This window comes from Hyperolius riggenbachi, chromosome 1 (assembly GCF_040937935.1).
Source record: "Hyperolius riggenbachi isolate aHypRig1 chromosome 1, aHypRig1.pri, whole genome shotgun sequence".
NCBI classification, from domain to species: domain Eukaryota; kingdom Metazoa; phylum Chordata; class Amphibia; order Anura; family Hyperoliidae; genus Hyperolius; species Hyperolius riggenbachi.
This window is the reverse complement of record NC_090646.1, coordinates 528,524,187-528,550,955: the sequence shown is the minus strand read 5'-3', so window position 1 is coordinate 528,550,955 and position 26,769 is coordinate 528,524,187. Positions and strand designations below refer to the sequence as shown.

Below are 26,769 nucleotides of genomic sequence, written 5' to 3'. Positions count from 1 at the left end.
TACGACCCTGCATCGAGCTGTTAAAGGTGCAGTGGCCAAATAGCCTGGTCACTAGGGGGGTGTAAGCCTGTGGTCCGCAACTGGTTAAAGCATGAGCTATTCAACTCTACAGCATTGGGTCTGTGTTGTATCAGGTTGTTCAGTTCATTTAGAATTCTGAGTTAAAAATTTTGCTTTTTGCGGTACCTATTGCTTTGAAGCAGAGCTGTGAAGTTGGTACAAAAATTATCCGATGCCTATATTTTCAATATAAAAAATGTATTTTCCATGTTGATTGCAAGATTGAATGGGGCATAAAAGGAATTTCATTACTGTACATAACTCTGCAAACTCCACTTGCCACAGATTGTAGGAATGGGGAGATTCTTGAATTGAACTTGGTTTCCGTTTCCACAGGAGCTCAATAAAAAGAGAACCCAGAAAGAAATGGAGCATGCCATGCTAATCCGGCACGACGAGTCCACTCGGGAGCTGGAGTACCGGCAGCTGCATATGTTGCAAAAGCTTCGGATGGACCTTATACGTCTGCAGCACCAGACTGAACTGGAAAACCAGTTGGAATACAACAAGCGCAGGGAAAGGGAGTTGCACCGGAAACATGTAATGGAACTCCGGCAGCAACCCAAAAATCTCAAGGTGACTATCCTGTCCAAACCTCATTGTGTTTTGTAATGTGATCTCTGGATTACATCTTATGGGTGCATCACATGAAATAGCCAAGTTTAGGCGTTGAGGCCTGGTGCTGATGGATCATAGAATACTTGCAATAAGTCATGTCAGATGGATGGATGCATAGTTACACTGCTAGGACTGAAGTAAAGTAAAAGTGCTACCAGGAACAGTAGAATAGGACATCTGACACGCAAATTCGTATAAACATATTGAATGTAATCAGAATCATTCACATAATGAGCTTTTCCTTCAAAATTGTATATCCTTTGAAGCATACATTTGAAATCCATATTAAAGCAAAAAAGGGGGGGCATGTAAAATCTTACTGTGTCTTCCTCGCCGCTCACCTGGACCTTCTGGAACACCCAGCCCACACTCTTCACACACGATGTTGGCTGTGCTACAACTGCACAAGCACAGCCACTAGTCCACAAGTGCCTCCGGTCTGCTGTGCAGGTGCATCTGTACTCGCTCATGCACAGTTCAGCTGTGCCCATGCCTGAAGAGGAGCGCAGTCTCGCTCTTTTTTTTCAACAAGCCCTTGTCTGAATTCCTTGGGGGTCTGTGGCAATGGATAGCATAGGAACCCTCTAGAATCCACATGCTTCTTTTTTTTATTTTCACCTCGGGCATACTTTAAACAAACCTCTTTAGCAGTTCCTGCTACTACTATACTTTAAGCCCAGCTGCAACCTTCCGATTTCTAATGCATTTGATTGTATGCAACTTGTGTGCATTATACATTAGTACTTTTTGCAATAAATATATTGAAAGTAGCTAGCTAGCTGCATCCTGTACTTCCTTGTTAGAGAGTGAGTTGCTTCCTCAGCACAGAGCCATTACCTAACGCCCTCCTTCCTCTGCTGAGGAATAACTCTTTGGGACTAGCACTACCGATCCAGTTTCTTCTTCCTCACTGTTCAGTATGTAATAAAGCATTTAACTCTACCCATACCCTTCCCATAGTGTGTACGAAGGCTATGTATGCCTCATATTGACCTGCCTTTTCCTTTATTTAACCCCTTCTATAAGGACAATTTATTACTAGAGTTTAGAATAGGTTAAATGTTTTTTAACACTTATTAGGGCCCTGAAGATAAGACCTAAGACTGTTGATATGTAGCTGCAGTGCTGGCCACAGAGAGTTAATCTTTTAGCAGCACAGGGAGGAGGTGGGTAGGGTCCATGCTGTGCACACAGCACAACACTCAGCCTCCCCCCCCCCCCCTACCAAATCCTCCTGTCCAGTTACATTAAAGCAGAGAAAACCTGCAAGGAAGGGGGTGGGTTAACTACCTTAGTAGTGGGAAGCCTCTGGATGGTCCAGAGGCCTCCTAGATCCTCTTAGTCCATCGTTCCTCCACAGGACCCTCCTCTTCTTCTGGCTGTGCTCCCGGCCTTGTACGAGCACATCCCTACAGGATAAGCCTAAAGCTGGCCACTAATGATCCAATCTTTTTCATCCAATCTCACCATTTCTATGTAATATAAGGTAGCTGCCTAAATTATCCATTCAATATATTTACTCAGTTTACCCTTCTACTCCATAGATTTGGTAAAATTGGAATGAAAAAGATTGGATCATTAGTGGCCACCTTGAGTAAGATCTGCACAGACTTTACTTGTGTAAGTATCTAGTTTGGGGGGGGGGGGGGGGGGGTGGTGTTACTTCAGGTACGCTTTTAACTTAAATACTGTGGGTATAGTTTTATCCAGAAAGGTGCAATGATAATGGAAGTAGGAATGGAGCGGTTGCCCAGATCAGAAATTCTAGTTTCAACTGTTAAAGTAAACCAGAGATGGTACACTGGCCATTATTTATACTTACCTGTGGCTTCCTCCAGCCCCATGAGCACCGGGGCCTCACTCGCCGTCCTCCTCGGGTACCACTTTCTGCCGCTATAACTCCCAGTAATCTGGGCATTTGCGGCCTTCTGCGCATGCCAGGCTTGGGCACGCGCGCACCCCTTATCATGCTCCTGTTACCTGGAGTGTACTGCACCTGTGCAGTAGTACTGCGCAGGCGCTGAACGCTCCAGAGGACAGGAGCACAGCGGGGGCACGCTGAGCCACATGTGCACAGACGGCAACGATTGGCAGTGACTGACCGGATTACCAGGAGTCATAGAATCAGAACTGGGAACCTGAGGACATCGAGGGAAGCCCTGGTGCTCATGGGGCTGGAGGTTGCCCCAGGTAAGTATCAGTAATGGCCAGTGTACCATCTCTGGTACACTTTAAAGAGGAACTGCAGTGAACATTTTACTGTTGGCAGGTGATGTAGCTGCTACATGGTTTTTGGCAGTTGGAAACAGCTGTAAACCGCTATTTTCCACAATGCAACAAGGTTCACAGACAGGAAACTGCCAAAAGTTTGAACTTTTCTTGTGCGAGGGGTTTTTTTGTGGGAGGGGTTTCACCACAATATCAGCCATACAGAGCCCCCTGATGGTCTGTTTGTGAAAAGGAATAGATTTCTCATGTAAAAGAGGGTATCAGCAACTGATTAAGATAAAGTTCAATTTTTGGTCAGAGTTTCTCTCTAAGGAAACACTGATTCGGAGTTGTTGCTCTGGACAACTGCCTCCAGTTTTGCTTTTTCACTGGGCATGATAAATCCACTTCTGTTTTTAGCAGGGCTGTGGAGTCGGTCCAAAAATCCACCGACTCCGACTCCTCAGTTTAGGATTCCACCAACTCCGACTCCACGACTCCGACTCCTCTAATTTGCATATTACAATTTTGTTGATTAAAAGTATGTAACATGAAATTCATCTCTTAACTGCCAACGCTTAGGAATTTTACAAGACAACGGAAGCGAGAAGGATATGTAGACTACTATATTTATTCCCTTTAGACTAAAACTAGTCCTTGGTAAGAGTACTTGTAAAAGGTACAACCGGAACAAAGAACATCTATCAAGTGTGGGTGCATGTAAGAATGATGTGCAGGTACTCTGAAGGGGAATGAGGAGATTGTAAACAGACAACACCTCTGTGTTCAATGTGCACAGCATTCTCAGTGGATTCCCTGCAGCTCTGTGGGGAGTGCATATGTAGAGTATAGTACACCTGTGCAGCACTATTGCGCAGGTGCAGAATGTTCCTGGCTGTGGGAGCGGCATGCGGCCGGACAGCGCTGACTGGCTCAATTACCAGGACTCATAGCAGAAGATCCGGGTGGTGGAGGACAGTGAGGGACTGATTAGCCTGAAGGGAGCTGGAGGAAGCCCCAGGTATGTATAAAACTTTACTTTTCATCCGTCTCAGTTACCCTTTAATTTGTAGTCACCAAACCAAATTTTAATAACATATCAAATTATTTTATTTCATCAGCAAAGGGAGTGCATACATTTGCATAAATCAGCATCAATGCACAATTATTTCCATCTCGTTGACCATCTCTATTAGTGACATAGCTACACATCAGTCTTTATTCTTACAGCATAGATGTTATTTAGTATATATAAGAGATTCCTGTGTACACATCATATATACAGTCACAATCAGATATGTATATCTGACCTTAAAAATACGGGGACTGCTTTATTGAAGCAGCACAAGTAACTAATTTTGATTGGTTTATTTCATTTTTGTGGACTAAGCACAGCTATTACTGTATATATACTGTATATATACATTATTTTTAATGACTATTATCTGAGAAATAGAACATTTTATCATATTTTCTATTTTAATTACAGTTACAAATTCATTAGGAGTCGGAGTCGGTGCATTTTTTCCCGACTCCGACTCCAGGCACCCAAAATTGCCCGACTCCACGACTCCGACTCCGACTCCACAGACCTGGTTTTTAGTGGTATCTGTTGTCTTTTGCTGGCACAAAAATGTCTAGATTGGGCAGCAGTCCTGGGGGTTTGTTTGCAAACCCACTTTGATGAATAACAGAGGTTTAAAAGAAGAGAAGTGAAAAGACTTAAAACAATGCATGACATGGTGATCATTAATGTTCTATCTATGATGGTGCAGGTTATGGAAATGCAGATAAAGAAACAGTTTCAGGACACATGCAAAGTGCAGACCAAGCAGTACAAGGCCCTGAAGAATCACCAGCTGGAGGTATCCCCAAAGTGTGAGCACAAGACAATACTCAAGTCCCTGAAGGATGAGCAGACACGCAAACTGGCGATTCTTGCTGAGCAGTATGAGCAAAGCATAAATGAAATGATGGCCTCACAGGCGGTAAGAAGCATCTTAAATTTCTATAAATGCATCTCATTTCCAAAGCGGAGCTTACATTACTGTTTGTTCGAGTTTAAAGCTTACACTGTCTGTCTTTGTTTTAAAAGGTGGCAGGTTGTAATCTGAACAAAATATTTGGGGTTGAATTTTGTTTTTGGCAGTTGATACTGACAGTCTGACCAAGCAAAAAGTATTCATGTTATAGACTGTTTTCTCTTTTGTAAAAGCGTCATCTTTACTACGTGCACACTTTGTTTTTCCTATGTGTCTTATCAACAGTGCCGGGCAGAGGCGAGAGAGGCTCCAGCCTCAGGGCCCAGTGTTGGAGGGGGGCGCAAAACACTCTCAGCTATCGTTCCCTTGTGTTTGAAGCAAAGAGAAATAAGAAAAGGGAATAAATTGATATGACTGCAAGCCAGATAATTAGAGATTTTTTTTTTTTTTGGGGGGGGGGGGACCAGAGCCGGGAGGAGGTCCTCCAGCACCCGAGGCTGAGACACCAAAGTGCGCCCCTCCATCCCTCCAACCCCAGCTGTCACACACTGATTGCTATTGGACTAAGAGGCAACCCAGGCCCCCAACACCTTAATCTCTAGCTATCTGCCTTGCAGTCCCTGCCATGTATCTCTTTTCCTTATTTCTCTCTGCTTCAAACACAATAGGGCAATGATAGCTGAGTGAGTTGTGCGCCCCCTCCTACACTGCGCCCCGAGACTGGAGCCTCTCTCGCCTCTGCCTCGGCACAGCCCTGGGGGGGGGGGCGGTTGGGGCCCTGTGGCGCCTCTAAAGCCTAGTACACACTAGCAATTTTGATAGGCCAATCATTGGTCAATTTTACCACCTACATGTAGTATGACCATTTACCTATATAATCTGCATAGAATAGAAAATCTGTTTGGCCTCTTTACTACATGGAGGTGGTAAAATTGACCAATCATTGGCCAATCAAAATTGCTGGTGTGTACTAGCCTTTAGTCTAATTGCAATCGGTGTATGACGGCTGGGGTGGGAGGGATAGGGGAGCGCACTTTGGTGTTTCAGCCTTGGGTGCTGGAGGACCTTGACCCGGCTCTGCTTCTGAAAGTACTAGCCATATTGGTTTTCCCCTGCAGTTTTGTGTATTTATTTACCATTGTGGGAAAGTCATATCATTCAAATGTTGTATAATTAAAACAGGGCTTGTTGGTCACAATTGACCCTACTGTGCCTCAGATTGTAGCAATCCCACTCTCAACTTCTGATCTCCATGCCATCCCCCTCTGCACCTTGCTATCACCAACATACTGACTTATTAACGTTTATAAAGGGGGTATGTGCTCATGTCATAGCAGCCAGGTTTTTCTGACTGCACCTTCTCCCTTCTGAATGCCGTGCACCATGCCAGTGGTGTAGCACCTCACATTGTGGGAGGGGTTGCATAGCTGTCCCTGTAATAAAGGCCGGTAAATAGCAGGGTCAGCTTCTAATGAACATATTTTTGGCACATTTCAGCAGCCTACAGGTTAGAGCTGCCAGCTGTACCTCCATTACCATGAGCAGTTTAAGGCTTTGGTGATTTGTCCTTGGAAATTTTCTCGTCTCTGCTATAAGTGTAATTTATTTTTTATGTAACTCCAAATGTCTCCATAGCATGTCAACTGTAAGGAGTACTTGGGTATTCCAAAGCCACTCTTTTTCTGCTGAAATCCTGTCTCTATCCAATGGTTCAGAGTGGTAGAACAGGTAAACGATCAACCTCTTAAAAAGGATGATCTTTTAACTAATCTACCGCTAACCAGTGTCTGGCCATCTTATAGCAGTTAGTATCCAAGCAGCACAAGCTCTTAGCAAAATGTCAGGCATTGACAACTTTTCCTGCTCAGAATATCTTTTTACGTCATTTTTGGAGAAATTGCCCTCACATCTTTCACCTGTCATTTCACTCATCTGGAAAGGTAATCATAAAGGTGATTTTTTTTTTGTTTCTTTTGATCTATTTTAACCCTCTTCTGAAGTCTTTCAAGATTTGGGTAAGGTTTTAAGGTTAAAGCAAAACTCTGCCATAGAGACTCTGGTTTATATGTATCTAGTACAGTGCAAGCAGATCCATAAACTTGGTACAGGCTGCTGTTTTAGGAGGCCGATTTCAAGCCTAGACGGCTCAGTGAATGGGGTAGCGGATTTGAGGTTTGTTTTCTTCTGTGCTGTTTAAGTTGTCCCCCCTCTCGTGACTGCCGTATACAAACCCATCTTACTTTATGTACTGCACTGTGTAATCTTATTTTGTCTTCTAAATAAGATGATGAAAATATTCCAGGAATATGGGTATGGGTAACCAAAACGTGTTTTTTTTTTTTTTTTTAAAGATTCTTTTATTTATATTTTTTCAAAGCTATAGAGAAAATGAACAGCAAACAGACCATCATGACAGTGTCAACAGTAGGTATCATATAAAGGTTGCATCTTAGGTAGAGCAGACATTTTGCATAATCTTAGCATAGAAAAACCATACAAAGTGCAGTTCGTATATGTGAAGGAAAGCAGGGGAAACTATTCCATAACAGTGCTGAATATACGAAGAGGAACCTCTTTGCTGTATGTCAAGTAGCATAGTGTAAGGCCGCAAACCAGAGCGGCCCTTCAAAGTTTTTCAGAGGTCCTCATTGTATTTTCTATGTCGCCAAAGGGGCAGGAGGTCTATCATACCTTAAGGGAAGGTCTAGGATATTTCAGAAAGAAAAGCTGACAGCCCTACGCCCAGAGGGAACTTACAATAGGTCTTGTCCGGTAGTGTGATTATACCTAGATAGTAGACATAGCCCCCTTTTTGCGGCATATCTTTGTAAAAAAAAAAAAATCAGGACTGTGTAGGGAACGTATGAAGCGATATTTCCCTTTCCTAATATTATAGGTCTCTGTGACTAGAGAGAACGTAGAAAAAGGGTAAGAGGAGAAAGAGGAATGAGAAAGGAGAGAAAGTGGGAAAAAGATTATGGACTGTGCCGAGAGCTCGCCCCGCGGCCGGCCCGCGTTCTCCCCGAGCGCCAGGGGGGGTTGTGCGTCTTGCAGACGAATTAAGATAGATTTCGGTTAGACACCAGGGACCTGTATTGGTCCGTTTCCTTGAACTCAAACCAGCCAAACCATGTTTTCCAGTATTTTTCATGACTTTCACGTAAAGTGGCAGTGAGGTCTTCCATGTAGCTTATCTGATCTACTTCTCTTAGCCATTCCTGTATTGTGGGGGGATCTGTGGATTTCCACTTCCTTGCTATCAAGGCCCTCGCTGCGTTTACTAGGTGTCTCGTGAGGGTTTTTTTATATCTACGAATAGACCAGGTGTTGTGGTGGAGTAGGAAGAAGGCTGGAGAGTCTGGTGGGAGAGAGTCAGTCATTGTGTGTATTAGGTCCCTTATGTCAGACCAGAATTGTGAGATCTTATTACATGCCCAAAATATGTGTATCAAGGTTCCCGTCTCCAACCCACATCTCCAACAAAGAGGGGAGAACCCTGGGAACATTAGATGCAGCTTAGATGGGGTGAGGTACCATCTTGTGAAGATTTTGTAACCGGCCTCTTGAGTTTTAGATGATATAGAACATTTGTGCGAGAAGGTTAGTATTTTATTCCACTGTTTATTTGAGAAGGTCATTCCCAGGTCTTGTTCCCACTTCTCCCTATAGTGTGAGGCTGGAGCTTCCGGATTGTTCAGAAGCGAGTATAGGAGTGAGACCATACCACGCATCGGGCCCTCTTCTAAACAGGTTTGCTCAAGTGTTGTTAAGGGTCTGGAGAAGGCTGTTTTGGGTCCTTGGGCCGTAATGAAGTGTCTAAATTGGAGCCATGACCAATGATCTAAATTCGGGGAGTTAAGTGTCTGTCTAAGATTTGGTAATGTGATCCAGTCTCCTTCAGAGAGGAGAGATTGAGCCCGGAGTATGGCGCCAGTGCGCCATTGAGGGTAGCTATTGAGGGGAAGGCCAGGCAGGAAACTCGGATTATCCAGAATAGGGAGTAGAGGCGAGGGCCAAGGTGAGATATCAGGGTTTTGCCTGTGTTTTGCCAGCGTTTTTAGTGTCTGAGAGATCAAAGAGGCTGCTGGATCTGTTATTTTGTATGAGGGAGCAAACCAGGGGCAGTGCGCGAGCCGTCCTTCCATTATCTCGTTTTCCATAGAGACCAATCTTTTAAAGCGCGAGTGTCTATGCCAGTCTATGACTCTAGTCAGGGTGGCTGCTGAGTGGTAGAGACGCGGATTAGGGATAGCCATCCCTCCCATCTCCTTAGGGGCAGTTTGAAGGGGGTATTTAAGCCTTGGTTTACGGCCATTCCAGATGAATTTTGAGAAGGTTTGTGTGACTGTTTGAAAATATTTGGTAGGGATAAAAATCGGTAATGTTTGAAATAGATATAATAGACGGGGCATAATGGTCATTTTGATAATGTTAGCCCTGCCAAACCAGGAAAAATGTGGTTTATCCCAGCGGAGAAGATCCTGTTTAATATTTTCTAGGGTGGGGATGAAGTTAACTGAGAAGAGGTCCTTAGGATTTGGGGTGATCTGTACTCCTAGGTATTTTAGGGCTTTATTGGGCCATTTGAATAGAAAATTTGATTGCAGTAAGGACCTCAGTTCTGCTGATAGCAGCACCCCTAGAGCCTCGCTTTTATCGTAGTTAATGGCCATGTTGGAGAGATGACCATACCTTTTAAATTCTATTAACAAATTGGGTAATGAGATGTGCGGGTTGGTGAGGAAAAAAAGCAGATCGTCCGCGTAGGCGGCCACTTTGTGGGTGGAGCGTGGGAAACTGATACCCTTAATGTCGGGATTGTTGCGTATTGTGCATAGGAAGGGTTCCAAGGACAGGGCAAAAATTAGGGGGGACAGGGGGCAGCCCTGTCTGGTCCCATTATGAATGGAGAACGGCTCGGACAATACCCCATTGGCTCTTACTCTAGCGTACGGGCAGGAGTATAATGCTAAAATTTGTTTGGACGTCCTTTCACCCAGACCAATATGGCGAAGGGTTTCTTCAATGAAGTCCCAGTCCACCCTATCAAATGCTTTCTCCGCGTCTGTGGATAGTAATAAGGTGGGGGTGGACCGGGACCTCACCCAGTGAAGGGCATTCAGGGTGCGGATTGTGTTGTCCCTCGCCTCTCTTCCTGGTATGAATCCCACCTGATCCGGGTGTACTAGGCCATTTAGGAGTGGGGCTAAACGGTTGGCTAACATTTTAGCATATAATTTAAGGTCGACATTCAGCAGTGATATTGGTCTGTAGCTCTGGCATTGGGAGGGGTCCTTTCCTGCTTTTGGGATAACAGAAATATGAGATTCTAGCATCTGAGTTGGAATTGCGCTTTGGGCCGAGGGGCATTCTGCAATGGAGTTAAAGACTAGGGCTGAGCTCTCGGATTCCGAATTTCGAGTTTACCATCGGAATTTGGCAGTTCCGAGTAAGCACTCGAAACTCGAAAATTCTGCAATTCCGAGTACCGAATTCGTGTTTACATTGAAGTCAATTGTGCTAAATTCCGTGGTAAATTGTGAAGCCCCCTTACATGCTATCATCACTAAATTTGGCATGTATATTTAGCAGATGAGTAGGAACATGGTAAAAAAAAAATTTGTGAAAAGAGCTTATAGTTTTTGAAATAAACGATTTTAAAGTTTCATAGAAAAAATGATTTTTAAACTGTGTAAAATGACACTGCTGCAGAGCAGGTTACTGCATTCCGAGTTCTGTATACATATTGTATACATTTCATGAAAAGAGACAGCGTGGGGTCCCCCCTCCCAAGCCTCCTTAACCCCTTGTCCCCCATGCAGGCTGGGATAGCCAGAATGCGGAGCCCAGGCCACGTGGGGCTTCGCACCCTGAGCTATACCAGCCCGCTTGGTCCATGGTATGGGGGGGCTCTGGAGGAGAGGGGCGGCCAACCTCCCCCTCTCCCCCAGAGCCCTTGTCCAATCCATGGACAAGGGGCTCTTCCCCACCTCCGGTGCCCCAGGAGGAGGTGGGGCCGCCGACGTCCTGGGGGGTTCATGGTGCCATCAGGGGTTCCCCTTTAACAAGCGGACCCCGGAAGCCGCCCCCTCCCCAGGAGAAATGAGTATAGGGGTACACGGTACCCCTTACAGCAGAGTTAAAAAAAGAAATAAAAACACGACAACGAAAAAAGTCCTTTATTGTTCTAAATTAACCAGGGATACTTACCTTGGGATAATCTCACGCCAGTAACCTCAGGAGTGGTCCCACGCCAGTATCCTCTTATGACATCCCACCTCCCTCCCACACTGACTAACTCCCACCACTGAATGGTCACAGTCAGCCTCTGCATCTGTATAGCAGAGGCTGAGAACACGAAAATTTTGCCTTTAAAACAAGAAATTTCGGCAAACAGTGATGCAATCAAAATGGCCACTGGGAAATCCCCGATTGCTGGAGGCCACACTAGAGTGGCGAAACCAGTGATTTTTCACATAGATGGTGGGTCCAGGTGACCAGAGCAGGAGGTGCCCTAATCCCCTGGACCCACCCATTCATGTGAAATAACGCGTATTCTGACACTCTGAGGTGGCCTCCGGGGAACGGGGATTCCCCAGCAGCCATTTTGTTTATGACACTGTTTGCCGAAAATTCTTGTTTTAGCAAACAATTTTCGTGTTTCTAGTTTATGCAATACAGATTGCAGAGGCTGTCTACAGCCATTCATCCCCAGGAGTTCTGCAGGATCGGCAGGTGCGCGGGACCTCCTAAGAGAATAGAGGGGGGCACAGCGCAGGAAGGTGGGAAAGTGGGCACAGAGCGGCGGGGAGGGGGGGAAGCCTCCCCTCCCTCACCTAGGGCCCCCCCTTGCGCACTCCCCCCCACCTCCAGAATTTCAGCCAGCCAGCGGAATGGCTTACCGAGAGCGATAGCTCTGTGTGCCGCTGGTCTGGTATTCTGCACTGACACTGTCCAATCACGCTCTCGCAGTACTTCCTGTGAGAGCGTAATTGGACAATGCAATGCAGGAGACCAGACCAGCAGCGGCACACAGAGCTTTTCTCTCGGTAAGTGATTCCCGCTCGCTGCTGGCTGCAATTTTGGAGGGAGAGCACAGAAGGGGGACCCTAGGTGAGGGAGGGGGGAAGGCTTCCACTCCTCCCCGCCACTCTGTGCCCACTGCCCCCCCTTCCAGCATGGGGGCCCCCACTAACTGGTGACCTGCCTACCTAAACTGGGGACACCTATAGACCTGGGTATATCTATACTGGGGTCACCTATATACCTGCCTACCTAAACTTGGAAACTTGGCAGCGAGCGGGAATCACTTACCGAGAGAAGAGCTCTGTGTGCAGCTGCTGGTCTGGTCTCCTGCATTCCATTGTCCAATTACGCTCTCACAGGAAGTACTGCGAGAGCGTGATTGGACAGTGTCAGTGCAGAATACCAGACCAGCGGCACACAGAGCTATCGCTCTCGGTAAGCCGTTCCGCTGGCTGGCTGGAATTCTGGAGGTGGGGGGGGAGTGCGCAGCGATCGGGGATTTCCCAGTGGCCATTTTGATTGCATCACTGTTTGCCGAAATTTCTTGTTTTAAAGGCAAAATTTTCATGTTCTCAGCCTCTGCTATACAGATGCAGAGGCTGACTGTGACCATTCAGTGGTGGGAGTTCGCCAGTGTGGGAGGGAGGTGGGATGTCATAAGAGGATACTGGCGTGGGACCACTCCTGAGGTTACTGGCGTGAGATTATTGCAAGGTAAGTATCCCTGGTTAATTTAGAACAATAAAGGACTTTTTTCATTGTCATGTTTTTATTTCTTTTTTTAACTCTGCTGAAATGGGTAAGGGGTACCGTGTACCCCTATACTCATTTCTCCTGGGGAGGGGGCGGCTTCCAGGGTTCGCTTGTTAAAGGGGAACCCCGGATGGCACCATGAACCCCCCAGGACGTCGGCGGCCCCCACCTCCTCCTGGGGCACCGGAGGTGGGGAAGAGCCCCTTGTCCATGGATTGGACAAGGGCTCTGGGGGAGAGGGGGAGGTTGGCCGCCCCTCTCCTCCAGAGCCCCCCCATACCATGGACCATGCGGGCTGGTATAGCTCAGGGTGCGAAGCCCCACGTGGCCGGGACTCCGCATTCTGGCTATCCCAGCCTGCATGGGGGACAAGGGGTTAAGGAGGCTTGGGAGGGGGGACCCCACGCTGTCTGTTTTCATGAAATGTATACAATATGTATACAGAACTCGGAATGCAGTAACCTGCTCTGCAGCAGTGTCATTTTACACAGTTTAAAAAACATTTTTCTTATGAAACTTTGAAATCGATTTGCTCAAAAACTATAAGCTCTTTTCACAAATTTTTTTTTACCATGTTCCTACTCATCTGCTTAACATACATGCCAAATTTAGTGATGATAGCATGTACGGGGGCTTTACAATTAACCGCAGAAGTTAACACTATTTAATTCAATAGAAATGCACTCGGAACACGAAAATTCGGAACACGAAACTCGGTTTTCGCATGCGGTACACGAAATTTCGACGAAATCGGAATTCAGCTGTTCCGATCAGCCCTGTTAAAGACTCCTAACATAAAAGGGGCCAGGAGGGGACAGAGCTTTTTGTAATATTCGGATGTATACCCATCTGGTCCCGGGGCTTTCCCGGAGGGCATCTGGGAGAGCGCGGTGTAAAGCTCGTCATCTGTGAAAGGTTCCTCAAGTTCTTTGAATTGGGCCTCCGTTAAGGACGGCATGCCTGACTGCTGAATGTAGTCTGATATATGGGCTCTATTAATGGTAGTTGATGGTTTGTCAGGGCGTGGGGGCAGATTATATAGGTTAGAGTAAAAATCTCGAAATGCTCCAGAGATGTCCTCATATTTATGTACCATCTTGGAGTTTTTGTTTTTAATACCTGGAATGTAATTGGAAATTTGCTGGGTCTTAAGGGCCCTCGCTAGAATTGAGCTGCATTTATTCCCATATTCATAAAAGGTTCGACGGCATCTTTCAGCCGCGTATTTGGCTTTGTGAAAAAGGAGTTTCTTAAGGGTCTCCCTGTGTTTAGTGAGGGCAGCTAATGTTTCCGGTGAGCAAGATAGTTTGTGTTGAGTTTCTAGTGATTCTATGGCATTAAAAGTGTCCTGGATCTCCTTCTCCCTCACCCGCTTCCTTCTGGCTCCCTCTCTGATCAGTAAACCTCGTGCATAACACTTGTTTGTTTCCCATAGGATGGAGGGGGGTGTATCTTCCTTGTTATTAATTTGGAAGAATTCTTCCATCTCGTTTTTGAATTTTTGATAAAACGTTTTATCTTGGAGTAATGAGTTGTTTAATCGCCAGGATGCGCTACCCTTTCTGCACTCTCCCAGAGCAAGGTCCACCGAGACTGGCGCATGGTCAGAAAGTGATATGCTCCCAATTTTGGCCGAGGAGGTGACTGATAAAAGGTTTTGTGATAGGAAGATATAATCAATTCTCGAGTAAGATGAGTGAGGGAAGGAGAAAAAGGTGTAGTCCCTTTGCGAGGGGTTGTGTATTCTCCAAATGTCAATTAGTTGCATTTTATGAAGGAGGGATCTGGATCTGCGAAGGAGCCTTCTGGAGATCGGGAATTTCTGGGAGGAATCATCCAAAGTGGGATCCAACGCGAGATTGAGGTCACCTCCAATAGCTATGCTTCCCTCAGCAAATGAACTGAGTTTGGATAAGAAAGCCTGTAGAAAAGTGACCTGCTGAGTGTTGGGGGCATAGAAGGATCCAATTGTGATTTTTTTGATTGTACACTGTACCCTTAATTAGGTTAAAACGACCCAGTGGATTACTATATTCTGCCTGGAGACTAAAAGGGGTAGCTCTAGAGATCAAGATGGCCGTGCCCTTAGTTTTGTTATCTTCAGGGAGACTGTAATATGCCTGTTTATAATGCTTGTTGGTCAACTTGGGAGTTTTGGGTCCTTTAAAATGAGTTTCTTGTAAGCAAATGAAATTTGCCCTATCCTTATGACAAACATTTAAAATAGAGGATCTTTTCTCCGGAACATTCAGCCCCCTGGCGTTCAAGGACAGCAGTCTAAGTGCCTGCTGGAACGCGCACCAACACCGGGCAAACCCCTCGACACACCATATAGGGGGGAATTAGTAGAGTATTATCAGCAGAAGTAACTGATAAGAGAAGAGATAGAGTAGAGGATAGATCAAGAGAGATAAATAACATAAAGTGTGTAACAAACCACACAAACAACATAGGTAAGGTACAGACTGTACAGAGATTTACCTGTGGGTCACGTAATGTGCCCGGTACGTGGATATGTTATCCCTTCAATTAGGAGACTCTAAGTCTCCAAAGAACGTGGCGTTTAGCCGCGGGGTAAGGAAGACCACACCTAAGAGAGGTATGTGTCCCGGTACTCCCGGGGTCCCGCATGCTTAGTGTCGAAACAGGAAACAGCGCATTGGCTGATGTGAACCTGAGAGGGGCATTCTAGGTGTTTATCCAAACAATAAAAAGGATGTAGAACATATGTACCACCTCAACAACATGTACTATTCTTTCCCCATTGCCGGCCTACTCACCCCAAACCGACCCATCCCCCCTCCCCAATACTCTCCCACAAACTGAACATCAGTTTTAGATCCGCCATGTACACAATGGGTTTCACACTGCTACCGAAATATTTCACATTGGTCAATAATATAGCAGTGTGCGCAGTGCCCTGACCCTTTGTTGCAGTACTTTCCCATAGATTTGCGTATTAAACCCCGGGATCAGAGGGCCGCTGTTGTATCAATCCCCCCCCCCCCCCCCGCTAGGTATCGTGCATCCCATCTCCCAAGCCGGCCGCCACAGCCCAGGGGCAAACACTCACTCGTGCGCCCCGGGATACGACAGGCCAGGAGGGAGACGGGAAAGTCCGTCATTGCATTCAGGGAGGGGAGGGAGGGCGGGCGGGCACGGTGCCCCGCAACCCCGTTCCATCTCCCCGCTGGCAATAACCAAAGCGTCCAGTGCGTCAAGGCGAATAGACAGGCTGAGCCGCAACACACTGCGCCATATACTTATACTATACATATTACTATAAGTAATCAAATGCACCCCTCAGGCGCCCGGAGACACAGGGCCACCGCAGAAAAGAGCGGCAGCGTAAGAGGTTAAAATGACTCCGGAGGGGTGTCCCCGCGCCCCCGGGGCGTCTCCCACCTCAAGATCACAGCAAGACGCGCTCAAGAGCGCGTTCCCACAAACACTATCCTATATGGGGAGGGCCAAGCTCCCCGCCATCCAGCTGCACACGAATAACAAGAGCAACATGTCCAGCATTAAGATGGCGGAAAGCCCCCCCACCCCTCTTCCATTGTTCGCTATAGTGTGTGCGTTTCCTGCACAGTACCTCCTACAAAATAAAAGGCATAGGGATGCTAATGATTAGCTTTGAATGTACATGTAATGGTCAGCTCAGTTCCTAAATATGCCCATTAAGGGTGCGGCATAGGCAGTGAGCAAGGGTTAGTTCGTGATGGCAGGAGTCCGTTTGGGGCACATCCACAAATTGAGTCCTAGGAATAAAAATCCCTTCAGTGTTCGCGTGGGGAGCTTCGGGGTGCCCAGTACAGCATACAAAGGGGAGCATATAAGAGTAGTGTATAGCAACAGACCTGCCTTATAATGCGGATGATGGGCTAGGGTTCAGGGGGGCTCAATGTGAGCGATATGTGGGGGTGTGGACCTCTGAGGGATAGGGGGTACGGAGCAGCAAAGTCCGTGGCAGTCCAATGCTGGTGGGAGAGTGGGATTAGAGCAAAGTTTTTGATGCAGGGCTTTGGGGGGAAGCCGGTCAGGGCGAGCCGGCCAGCAGTTCATAGGGGCAACAAAGCATGGTGCTACTCACATGACCTTAGCGGCGAGGGCCGCGTTTTTTAGGCGGCCGCGTGGTATCCATGGAGTCGGGGTCCCACTCCGGTAGGTCCACTTTGTCCATCGCGAAGGCCTGGAACAGATCTGGCAGCTCCGAGGGGTGGCGTAGGGTGAAGGACTTAGACCCGGGTTGTATCACCAGTTGGAAGGGAAATCCCCAGTGGTAGGAGGCGCCCATAGACTGCAGAGCTTGTATCAGGTGCTTCAGGGCTCGCCGCTGGATCAGGGTGGATGGAGCCAAGTCCTGAAATAGAGTGATCGTGGCCCCTTGCCAGGTAACGATATCCGCATTGCGGGCGGCTTTCATAATGGCCTCCTTTTCCGTGAAGTTGTGGAGCCTGCAGATGATATCCCTAGGTGGGTCTTGGTCTGTGGGGGCAGCTCTGAGGGCCCTGTGCGCTCTATCGAACTTAAGGCGTTGTTCCGCCGGCCGGTTCAGCAGGCCGTTGAAAATGGCGCGGAGGGTGGTGGTAATATCATCAGCCGAAACCGACTCGGGAACCCCGCGCGCTCTTATGTTGTTGCGGCGGTTCCTATTCTGCATGTCCTCCATTTGTGTTCGTAGCGTACGGTTGCACATAAGCTGCTTATCTTTCGCCTCTTTTAGCTGCGCCACTTCTGCGCGTAGGGTCGCAAGGCCGCCCTCCACCGTGGTCACCCTGTCTGAGAGGCCAGAGATGTCGGCGTGGATGGAGGCTATCTCCGCCTTCGTGGAGGTGACTATTCGCTCCGTCTGCTCGTCCAGATCTTGTTTAGTTGGGAGGCCTCGTAGGTATTTCCAGATATCCTCTAGGCTGCACAGGGCCGCCGGGCCTGATTTGAAAGATGTGGAGGCGTGGGAGGAAGAAGATGCGGCGTCCGCCATGTTGGTAGATTACGTGGTCGGGCCTAGTGCCTGAAAATATCCAGTCACAGGTCTTTGGGTCGGAGTTGGAGGACACCTGTCGGAGGCTGGTGCTTTTCTATCACCCTTCATACCCTTCTAGCTGTCTCCAGGTTCAAATTTCGGTATAATAATTGCTGTTAAATGCATGCGGGGTCGGGAGCTCAGCACACTCACGTCCTTACTCCTCCATGGTTGGCTCCGCCCCCACGTGTTTGTTTTTTAAATCAATGAGTGTAGTGCCAGGGTAAGGCAGACTCTCCTTTGTAACTGCAAATCTGTCACCTGTAAGTAAACTATGGCTCTGCCACTGTCTTATGGGAACTGCTAGAGGTATGCCGATATTATGTGTGTGGGCATGCTGCCTAACAATGATGTTTGTGCTCCTGAATTATTCCATTTGGGAGAAGGCACTGTCTAGGTATGTTGTAGTGGGTAGGGGGCACACAAACCTAATCATGTTGTTTGGAAGAATTGTTTCAAGGGATGCACCTGCTTAATTATCTAAGATTATAGAATGGGCTGTTATGAAATAGTGCATATACTGATTTCTATGTGTTATATGGTAATCTCTATTAAAGCTCCAGCTAGGTTTACATACACTTTATCACGTCAATTATATACCACACAATGCTCTCTGCATTGGTTCCCAGAGATACTACAGGTCTTCTGGGATCTACAGCCCCCTCAGACCTGTGGTGACTGAAAGACCCCAGTGCACTGAATGACAGACCTGCAGATCAGCACGGTATCAGAAGGAGAGAGAGCAGCGCACAGTACCGCAGACTTCATATGCGTAAGTGACATCACACATCACTTCCTGCATTTGAGGTGATGCGCCTGGTTGCTGTGGCTGCTCTGATTCAGGACCTGAGCTGATCTGGAGGTCTATCAGTCACTGTGCTGATCTGCAGGTCTCAGACAAGGTGAGTGGGACACCTTGCTACCTTTACTGGGGGCAGCACTCTACCTATACAGGGGCAGCACTCTACCTATACAGGGGCAGCACTCTACCTTTAGAGTGGGCAGGACTCTGCCTATACTGGGTGATGGTTGCCATGGTGTCCGGGGGTGACTGACTTTGCCAAAGGGTGGTGGGGAGCAGGTTACCTCTGCCCTGGGGCCACCGTGCTGTTTAAACTGGCCCTGGATAAAGGCAATGTTACTAGTGTTACAACCAGAAATTCATTTTACAAAAATTATCAGTATCTGCTTCTGTATTGCAGCTATAACCGCTGCACTCTTCTTTGCCCAAGGTCCATGTTTGTCCCCCCCACTCTCTATCCTAAATGATGGCCTCAGTAAGGAATTTTGCACCATTCTAAACAAATATCTACCAGTGTATTTTTATATATTGTTTTACACATTAAGTAGTGCATAATTTGCTGTACTTCTAAAGCAGATTCAAAATCACAGATTCTATTGGAATAGTTTTGAGCTAGGCAGGCCCTTGCTGTTGGTAAGCTGTAGGTCCAAGTTTGGCGGTAGTGTTTGTTTGTTTTTGTTTCTTTTATTTCGTGGGGGGGGGGGGGGGGGGGGAGTTCAATATTCACTTAGTAGTACATTCTTTTAAATGGCATGTGGGAGATGTTTTTTGTTAGAGTATCTAAGTTCAAAATGACACAGCATGTCAATGAATGACAGGCTCTGTCTTAATGAGAACGGGTAGTCTTCGGGTCACAGGGGGCAATCCGCTCCTCGGCAGTGTAGATGAGGCCGTGTTTCCGAAGACTGAAGAAGCTCTTCAGAAAACCTCTGCCATTTCCTACACCCAGCTCAGCAGCCACCAATTAGGCCATGGATGCCGAGCCAAAGTGCCTTGGTGGGCACTTTGGAATAAAAATTGCCCAGGCCCAACTCTAAACAAAGTTGGAGCAATCCCCTGCCTGGAGGGATGATGCCAGGACAGGTAAGTATTTCACCAAAACATCCATTCAATCCTCTATCATCTGACAGGCCAAATGGTCAAAACAGCCTCTGCCATTTTGACATTTGGTACTATTTAAGCATTGTTACAGCTTATACTAGATAAAAGGAAAATCTGTGCTGCACCAATTCATAAATCTTTGTGTGCTCCTCAGCAACTATACTGCCTGCTCACTTACTCCCCAGCTAGTCAGTCAGAAGCTATGCCCCTCCACTTGAGATGCTTATAGGTGATCAGCAGGGAGGCATGGTTTTTGCTAAGAATAGTAATTGCACTCCCCATTGCCTGCCAATGTGTTTGTTGTAGGGCTGGTTTAGGTTGACTGGAAGTAAGCAGGCGACTATAGGTTGCTGAGGAGGAGATGAGTATTTGTGAACTGGTCCAGCACCTATTTTTATGTCTTTATTGGACAAAACTACAACACTTTAAAAAAATATATGTGAAAGCTGCCTGAAGCGAAGCTTGGAGGATGCATAGTTGTAGTTTGTTAGAATGTAGTATTCTCTTTGAAAATGTTACATTCTCTTGGAACAGTAAACTTGGTTGTATAATGTTTTCTTTTCTCTTTACCTATTGCACACCAACTTTGGACCACCTCTGTGCGGTTTTGTACTTTTTCCTCTGGCCGGGGTGACAGCTGCGCTTGGATGAAGCTCAAGAAGCAGAATGTCAGGCTCTTAGGCAACAGCTTCAACAGGAGATGGAGCTACTGAATGCCTACCAGAGCAAGATCAAGATGCAGACTGAGGCACAGCATGAGCGTGAACTGCAGAAGCTGGAGCAAAGGGTGTCTCTTCGTAGAGCGCACCTGGAACAGAAGGTACAGAAGAATCAGCTGCAATTTACCTCCAATATTTTCTGTATATCTCTTTAGTATAGATATTCTCAGAGATTGATTGTTTACATCTTTATTGTATTCTGTCATATTTCAACTCACGATAACAAAGCATTTTTCTGGTTGCTGAGGAAGGGGGCCATTTAAAGGACAACTGAAGTGAGAAGAATATGAAGACTGCCATATTTATTTCATTTTAAACAATCCCAGTTGCCTGGCAGCCCTGCTGATCTGTTGGGCTGCAGCAGTGTCTGCATAACACCAGAAACAAGCATGCAGCTAATCGTGTCACATCTGACTAATGGCAAAAACACCTTATCTGATGCATGCTTGTTCAGGGTCTATGGCTAAAAGTATTTGAGGCAGAGGATCAGCAGGATAACCAGGCAGCTGGTATTGTTAAAAATAATTAAATATGGCAGCCTCCATGTCTCTCTCACTTCAGTTGTCCTTTATGACTGTAGATGTTACTTGATGCACACCTGACACGAAACCAAATTTAAATATTGACAACACCCAACAAAACTTGCTGTCCTTAGTGACTACCTGCTTTTGATATTAAAATTCCTTCTACCTGCGGCAACTTCGGGGTCAGGTGCTCTTGGCCGGGGTGCGCTTTGTGGTTGTGCATGCTGGGACACCTGGTTTTGGGTTCTGTGGTGTCTGGTGGTGTAGGGGCCCCTGCATGTGCTGTTGCTTGAGATGGGTCAGGGGGCTCTGACTGCAGCCACTTCTGAGACGGATGCTCTCTGCCGGGGTGCACTTGGCGGTCATGCATGCTGAGACACTTTATTCTGGGCCTTGAGGCATTTGATAAAGCAAAGTTCCCTGTGCATACTGTGTCGGGAGGATCTACCTGTAGCCACTTCTGAAACAGGTACTCTTTGGCAAGGTGCACTTAGCAGTCATGCATATGCTGAGCATGTGATACTTGGTTCTGGGACTCGCGGTATCTGATGATGCGGGGATCCCTGCACTTGCTGGCGTTTTGATTTTATCGGGAGGCTCTGCCTGCGGCCATCTCTGAAACCCGTTCTCTTTGTAAAGGTGCACTTAGCAGTTATACATGCTGGAGCACTTTATTTTAGGCCTTGCAATATCTGATAATACAGTGGGGCTCTGGACTGGGGAACACTTTCGAGATCGGCTGAGTTCCGCGTTGAACACAGGGTTCCGATCCATTTCTGCTGCGAGGGCGGTGGCAACTACGGAATTCTATCGGAATTGCAGGATTCCGGGGGGTTGGGAGGGTGTCTTGTACTCTGGAGGTTACGATACTTTTCTTATTTTGGTCTGTTTCTCTTTTCCCCTTCTTTATCTAATTCTATGAAATAATTAAATCTGGCAAATTCTGATTAGCAAACATGAGGCTTGATGCCCAACACCAAGAGTGTGGTGATGAAGCCTATCAATATGGTTAAGTCTTCATAAACTGTGGCTATTTTTTTCTTAAAAGGGAAAAAAAAATTCCTTCAGCCAATTTTAACTCAGACAGCTGTGACATTACAGTGTTAAACCTACTTTTTTTGGTTTTAAAAAAAGAAAATACAACTGGAATTCTTAAAAAAAACAATTTAGAAGAGTAGGAGGATGAATGCAATAGTTTATATAAGTTTGTCACCTTGGGCTTCCTTTAAAGGTAACGTAGCACCTATTTATCAAAATATATAAAATGAACCTTCCCTAATGTGGTGGGGGCCAGGGCGAAATATTACTTACCTCGGGGAAGGAGAATCCTAGTGGTGTTGCACATCCCCAACTACCACAATGCATGCCAGGAGATACAGTCCTTTGATGGGAGTACATGTCCCATCATACATTGAAGCAAGCAGGAACCCTCAACACCGCTCTGGGTCTTTCTGGAGACAATGGATGCCAGCATAATTGGGGGAGCGGGCGGGGGTAAGGGAATGAAGCATGAGGGGTTAGGGAGCAGGCCCCCGAAGGCAGGTAATGGCAAGTAATGCCTGCCCCTACCCTCTGTACTGCACACTCAATTTATGAACCTCCCTTAAGACTCATACACATCGGCTAAGTCAGATAACGACCGCCTCCGCCTACAACCGGGGCGTGTGTACGGCAGCCAGCGACGCGACCGGCAAGCCATCCGCCGAGCAGATCTACTCAACCCCAGCGGCACTGATCCCATTGTTCAACCCACCGCAGGACGTCAGACATGCGCAGCTCGTCCCTCCATGGTCCACCCCCAGCTGGCATGCGTGTGTGCAGCCCAGCCCTGCGATGCTGCCTCAAGGGGGATTCTGGTCCTGATCCCTGATGGGCGACATGCGTTGTCAGTTTGTACGCAGCCTTAGGGAGAAGTTCATTTTATATATTCTGATAAATGGATACTTAAATTCCTTTATGAAGGAATGACTGTGTTGTGCCGTGAAGAAACCGCGGAAATTGTCAAAACACACTGAGATGTAAAACTCTTTTGTCTGAAAGTTTCACAGGAACTAAAAAAAAAACCTGTTTGGGGTTATTTTGCAGCCTTTCAGAGCAGCTTATAAGCAAGGGAAGAAGATTATGATTCGTTAGGAGTCATCCTTTTTTTTTTTTTCTCTTTTTTTTTTTTTCTTTAAAAAAAAAAAACATCCTTGGGTTCTGCTTTAACAGCAGATTTTAAATAAGAAATATTTGTAGAAAGACAAGTACATGTATATATTTAGTTACTTATTTTGACCCAGAACTGTACACTTTGTGCAGCTATAAGATTCCATGGACTTTATTTAGGTTGTTTTTTTTTTTTTTCTTGCTTCAGATTGAAGAGGAGTTGGCAGCTCTTCAGAAGGAACGCAGTGAGAGGATCAAGCATTTGTTTGAACGCGAGGAAAGAGAAATTGAAACCTTCGATATGGAAAGTTTACGGATGGGCTTTGGAAATCTGGTGACGTTAGAATATCCCAAGGAGGACTATAGATGAGAGGCCAGTTTTTGCCATTTAAATAAAGAACAATAATAATATTAACAGTGACAGCAAGGAGAACCTGCAAAACGTACATTCCCCATTTTAACGGGCGTGCTCTCTCTCTCTCTCTTCTCTCTCTCCCTCCCTTTATCTCTCTCTCACTCTATCTCTCTGTCTCTATCTATCTCTGACGTCCGTCGGACACTAGTGCCTGTAATTCTTTTTACTCACCAGGGTGCCTCTGGGCAAATCTGAGCACGGAGCAAGCTTCCTGGCATACCTCTCAAAAGTCCCTGATTGTCACAAAAATTTTCAATCCATCAGAACATTGGTGCTTGTTATACAAACCGAAGATTCAAATAGCGGGAAGGAGTCTTGAAGTTACAGTTGTTTTGTGTCGAAACTCTTCCTTTATTCATAACCCCTTTTCTGGAAAGAGATAACTTGATTATTCAAAGTTTTGTCCATGATGTTCCTTGGGGATGATGCTGAGAGGTATGTTGTTTATCAGTAAGAGGATTGAGAGGTATGTATCTTCATGCCTCTGTGGGAGGGCTTATGAGGGCTTTGTGGTCCTTAGCCAGTTTTTGGCAGAAGGTGAGCAGTGTGTCCCTGATGTTACTTGAGTACTCGGAGGGGAGAAAGCTACATGGTGGATTCCTCTGCTGGGACTAAAACATGTGCGTCCTGCAGTTTGGTAAGAAGTCAGCCCATAATTATTTTGTGAAAGATGGCTGCCCACAGTTTAATTGGTTTCATCACCCATGATGCACAAGTTGTCAGTCTGTGATTAACCCCTTCAGCCCTGAGCCAGTTTAGTGGTGGTGTTTAAGTAAGAGCTGATGACTTTTCCCTCGTCAAGAGTGGAGTCATTTTTGGCACTTTCAGAAGTTTGGTTACCACCTCTCTTATTCAGGGTTGGTATCCAGTGAAGACTAACCGTCCAATCTTCTAAAGTGCCTCACACTTAAAACTAAAATTCAGGGATGAAGAGATTAATTGATGTTCAGTAACGCATTTGAGAGACTAGAGAGAAATGAGGAGATGCACATAAAATACAAAACCAACGAAAAATGTGAATAACTGTTGGTTGCTACAAACATTTTATTCTGTTTAAAATACAAGCAAAAAATATATATACAATTTAATATATAAGAGAGAGAGAAGCATAAAACTGCAGCCTTAAGGTTACTGCTGCTGCGTTAAACATTGTTGTTTTTTTGGTATTTGTTCGTCAGGAATAAAAAAAGAAGAGATTTTATTAAACTATTGAGGTTTGATACATTTTACAGAAACCAATCATGTTGTGTATATATATATATATATATATATATATATAGACCTATTGTTGGGAGAGGGAGAGGCAGAACTTAGAGGGGTTGTTTGGGCAGATGGGGAGGGTAGAATGTCTTGTGATAATATATATATTTTGTTTCAATTTTCTTTTTCTTTTTTTTCTTTTTCTTTTTGATGAATCATGCTGGCCGGAGCAGAAATTGACTTTGAATTTTCATTGCACTTTTGGCTCCTAATCAATGGTACTTTTTACTCCAGTCCTGGTTTTCCTTTATGTATATACCATATGTATTCTTAACTGACATAAGGCAGCTGGGAAATTAAGACCAAACTACACTATTTAATCAATGACTTTGGCATGGTATGGTGCCAAAGGATAATTTTTTGCTAAATCTTTGCAATATATTGCTAATGTATACCAGGATGTAAAAAAAAACCCACACATGTCAAACTTATGTACACAGTGTATATGGGAGTACATGATAATTCTACCAGCCCTCTATTCTATCCCTGTAACAGTGTGCCTACTGCCCATGCTGTATGCAGCCAGTTAATTGCTTTTGATGCCTGAGCCCAAGTAAGTACATTTTTGTACATAGGAGTGGACACATTTGTAAAACTGGACTTGAAGAGTACTTGAGTAGAACGTGAAGACTTGTTTCTTCCTAGGTATTAATAGCAAATTTTCACTTGAAAATATTTACAAATTGTGACTATATACACCCCGGTCATATTGTATATCTTTGGTTCTTGATACAGACCTGATTTCTGCCTTTGTTAGTCCTGGAACTTGAGCAGGAAGTACTGTAGTTGCTTCAGAACAAGTCTTGTTCAGCATGTAACACATCTAATTATCTTTTAAACCCATAATGTTGAAATGTGGGATTTCAGGGTTCTTTTTCCCTTTATTTCTTAATTTAATTTTTCCTTTCTCTTTCATTTTCTCCTTTATTTTTACACTTTTTGGTGGAGGGCATTAAAATTTAATAGGTAATGGCTGTGATGTACTGAGTCAGTGTCTTCTCAAAAAATATCACAAAGCAATATGAACAAAAAAGAATACCACTTAGAGAGAGTATTTTTGAAGCTGAAATGTCTGTATAAAAATTTGTTAGACGAGTAATGTATCATATTTGTTCAAGAATAATATAAGAAAAATTAAACTTTGTGGACTATTTTTTGTCACAAAATGAGTTAGATATTTGTTTTATTTTTAAGAGAATTTAATTTAAAAAAAATATATCTGTATAGAGTCTCAATAAATTAAATACTACTTCCCTTTCCCTTCTGTTGACTACTTTTTAGAAAAAGCTGTTAAAAGTAATCTTTGCAGGGCAAGTAATTCATATAAAGCTTTCCCCGCTCAAATTTTAATATTTAGGGTCCACATTTAAAAAGATAAAAAAGAACTTTATGCTCTGGCTTAGTACATCTTGGCCCTAAGAAAAATGTGAAAAGGTCCTCTAGAATAATACATTTTCATTCATTTTGATGCAGTTAGTTATTCTTATCTATGTTCTTCCTGGATACATGTAGCTGTAATTTCACACACGATATTGCCACGCTGCACTTTTAATGTAAAAGAAGTGTACAAATTTAAAACTAAAATTTGAATTTTATTTTGTGTTGATTTCCTGGAAAAATGCATTCAGTTCATAAAATCTTCTACAAGAATATTTTATATGGAAACTTGTCCGTTATATTGATGATGATTATTGGACACCAAAGCCAGTATTTGAAAACAAAAAGAAAAATCTTTTCATCATTTGCAAAGTGCATAGTTCTTGTAATGAAGAGAAACTTGAATTTAAGATAAAAACCTACAATATTTTGAAATGATTAGTTTTTGGGAATTGGCACAATAACACACAAATAAAACTGGAAATTGATAAGGATGTATTTATTATTTGTTGCGATTTACAATACTTTTGAATTCTAAGATTTTGTTTTTAACCCAAACAAAAATTATATAATTGTATATTTATACAGATCTCCTAGACTCTGGAATGGAAATATGTAAAACCAGGACTGGGTGTATTAATATGTGTTAAGGGGTGCTTTACATTTTGTCAAGTGAATAGTTCCATGCACCTATGAAGCACATCTGCAACTTCATCTACACTGTGCTCATTTGGGTCCCACTCTGTCTGG

The 26,769-nt window shown here is 45.1% G+C and overlaps 1 protein-coding gene across 6 annotated transcripts in view; it reads left to right on the top strand.

Moving 5' to 3' along the window:
• Nucleotides 1–26,517, top strand: part of LOC137525225 (serine/threonine-protein kinase TAO3) — a 278,858-nt gene extending 252,341 nt beyond the window's left edge. For all 6 annotated transcript variants that reach the window (XM_068246237.1, XM_068246260.1, XM_068246217.1 and 3 more), the window contains 4 exons: nt 397–636; nt 4,662–4,874; nt 20,214–20,396; nt 23,176–26,517. In XM_068246237.1, the coding sequence (XP_068102338.1) occupies nt 397–636; nt 4,662–4,874; nt 20,214–20,396; nt 23,176–23,337 (798 nt within the window). In that variant the 3' untranslated portion in view covers nt 23,338–26,517. The remainder of the gene's footprint in view (nt 1–396; nt 637–4,661; nt 4,875–20,213; nt 20,397–23,175) is intronic.
• The last annotated feature ends 252 nt before the right edge of the window (nt 26,518–26,769 follow it).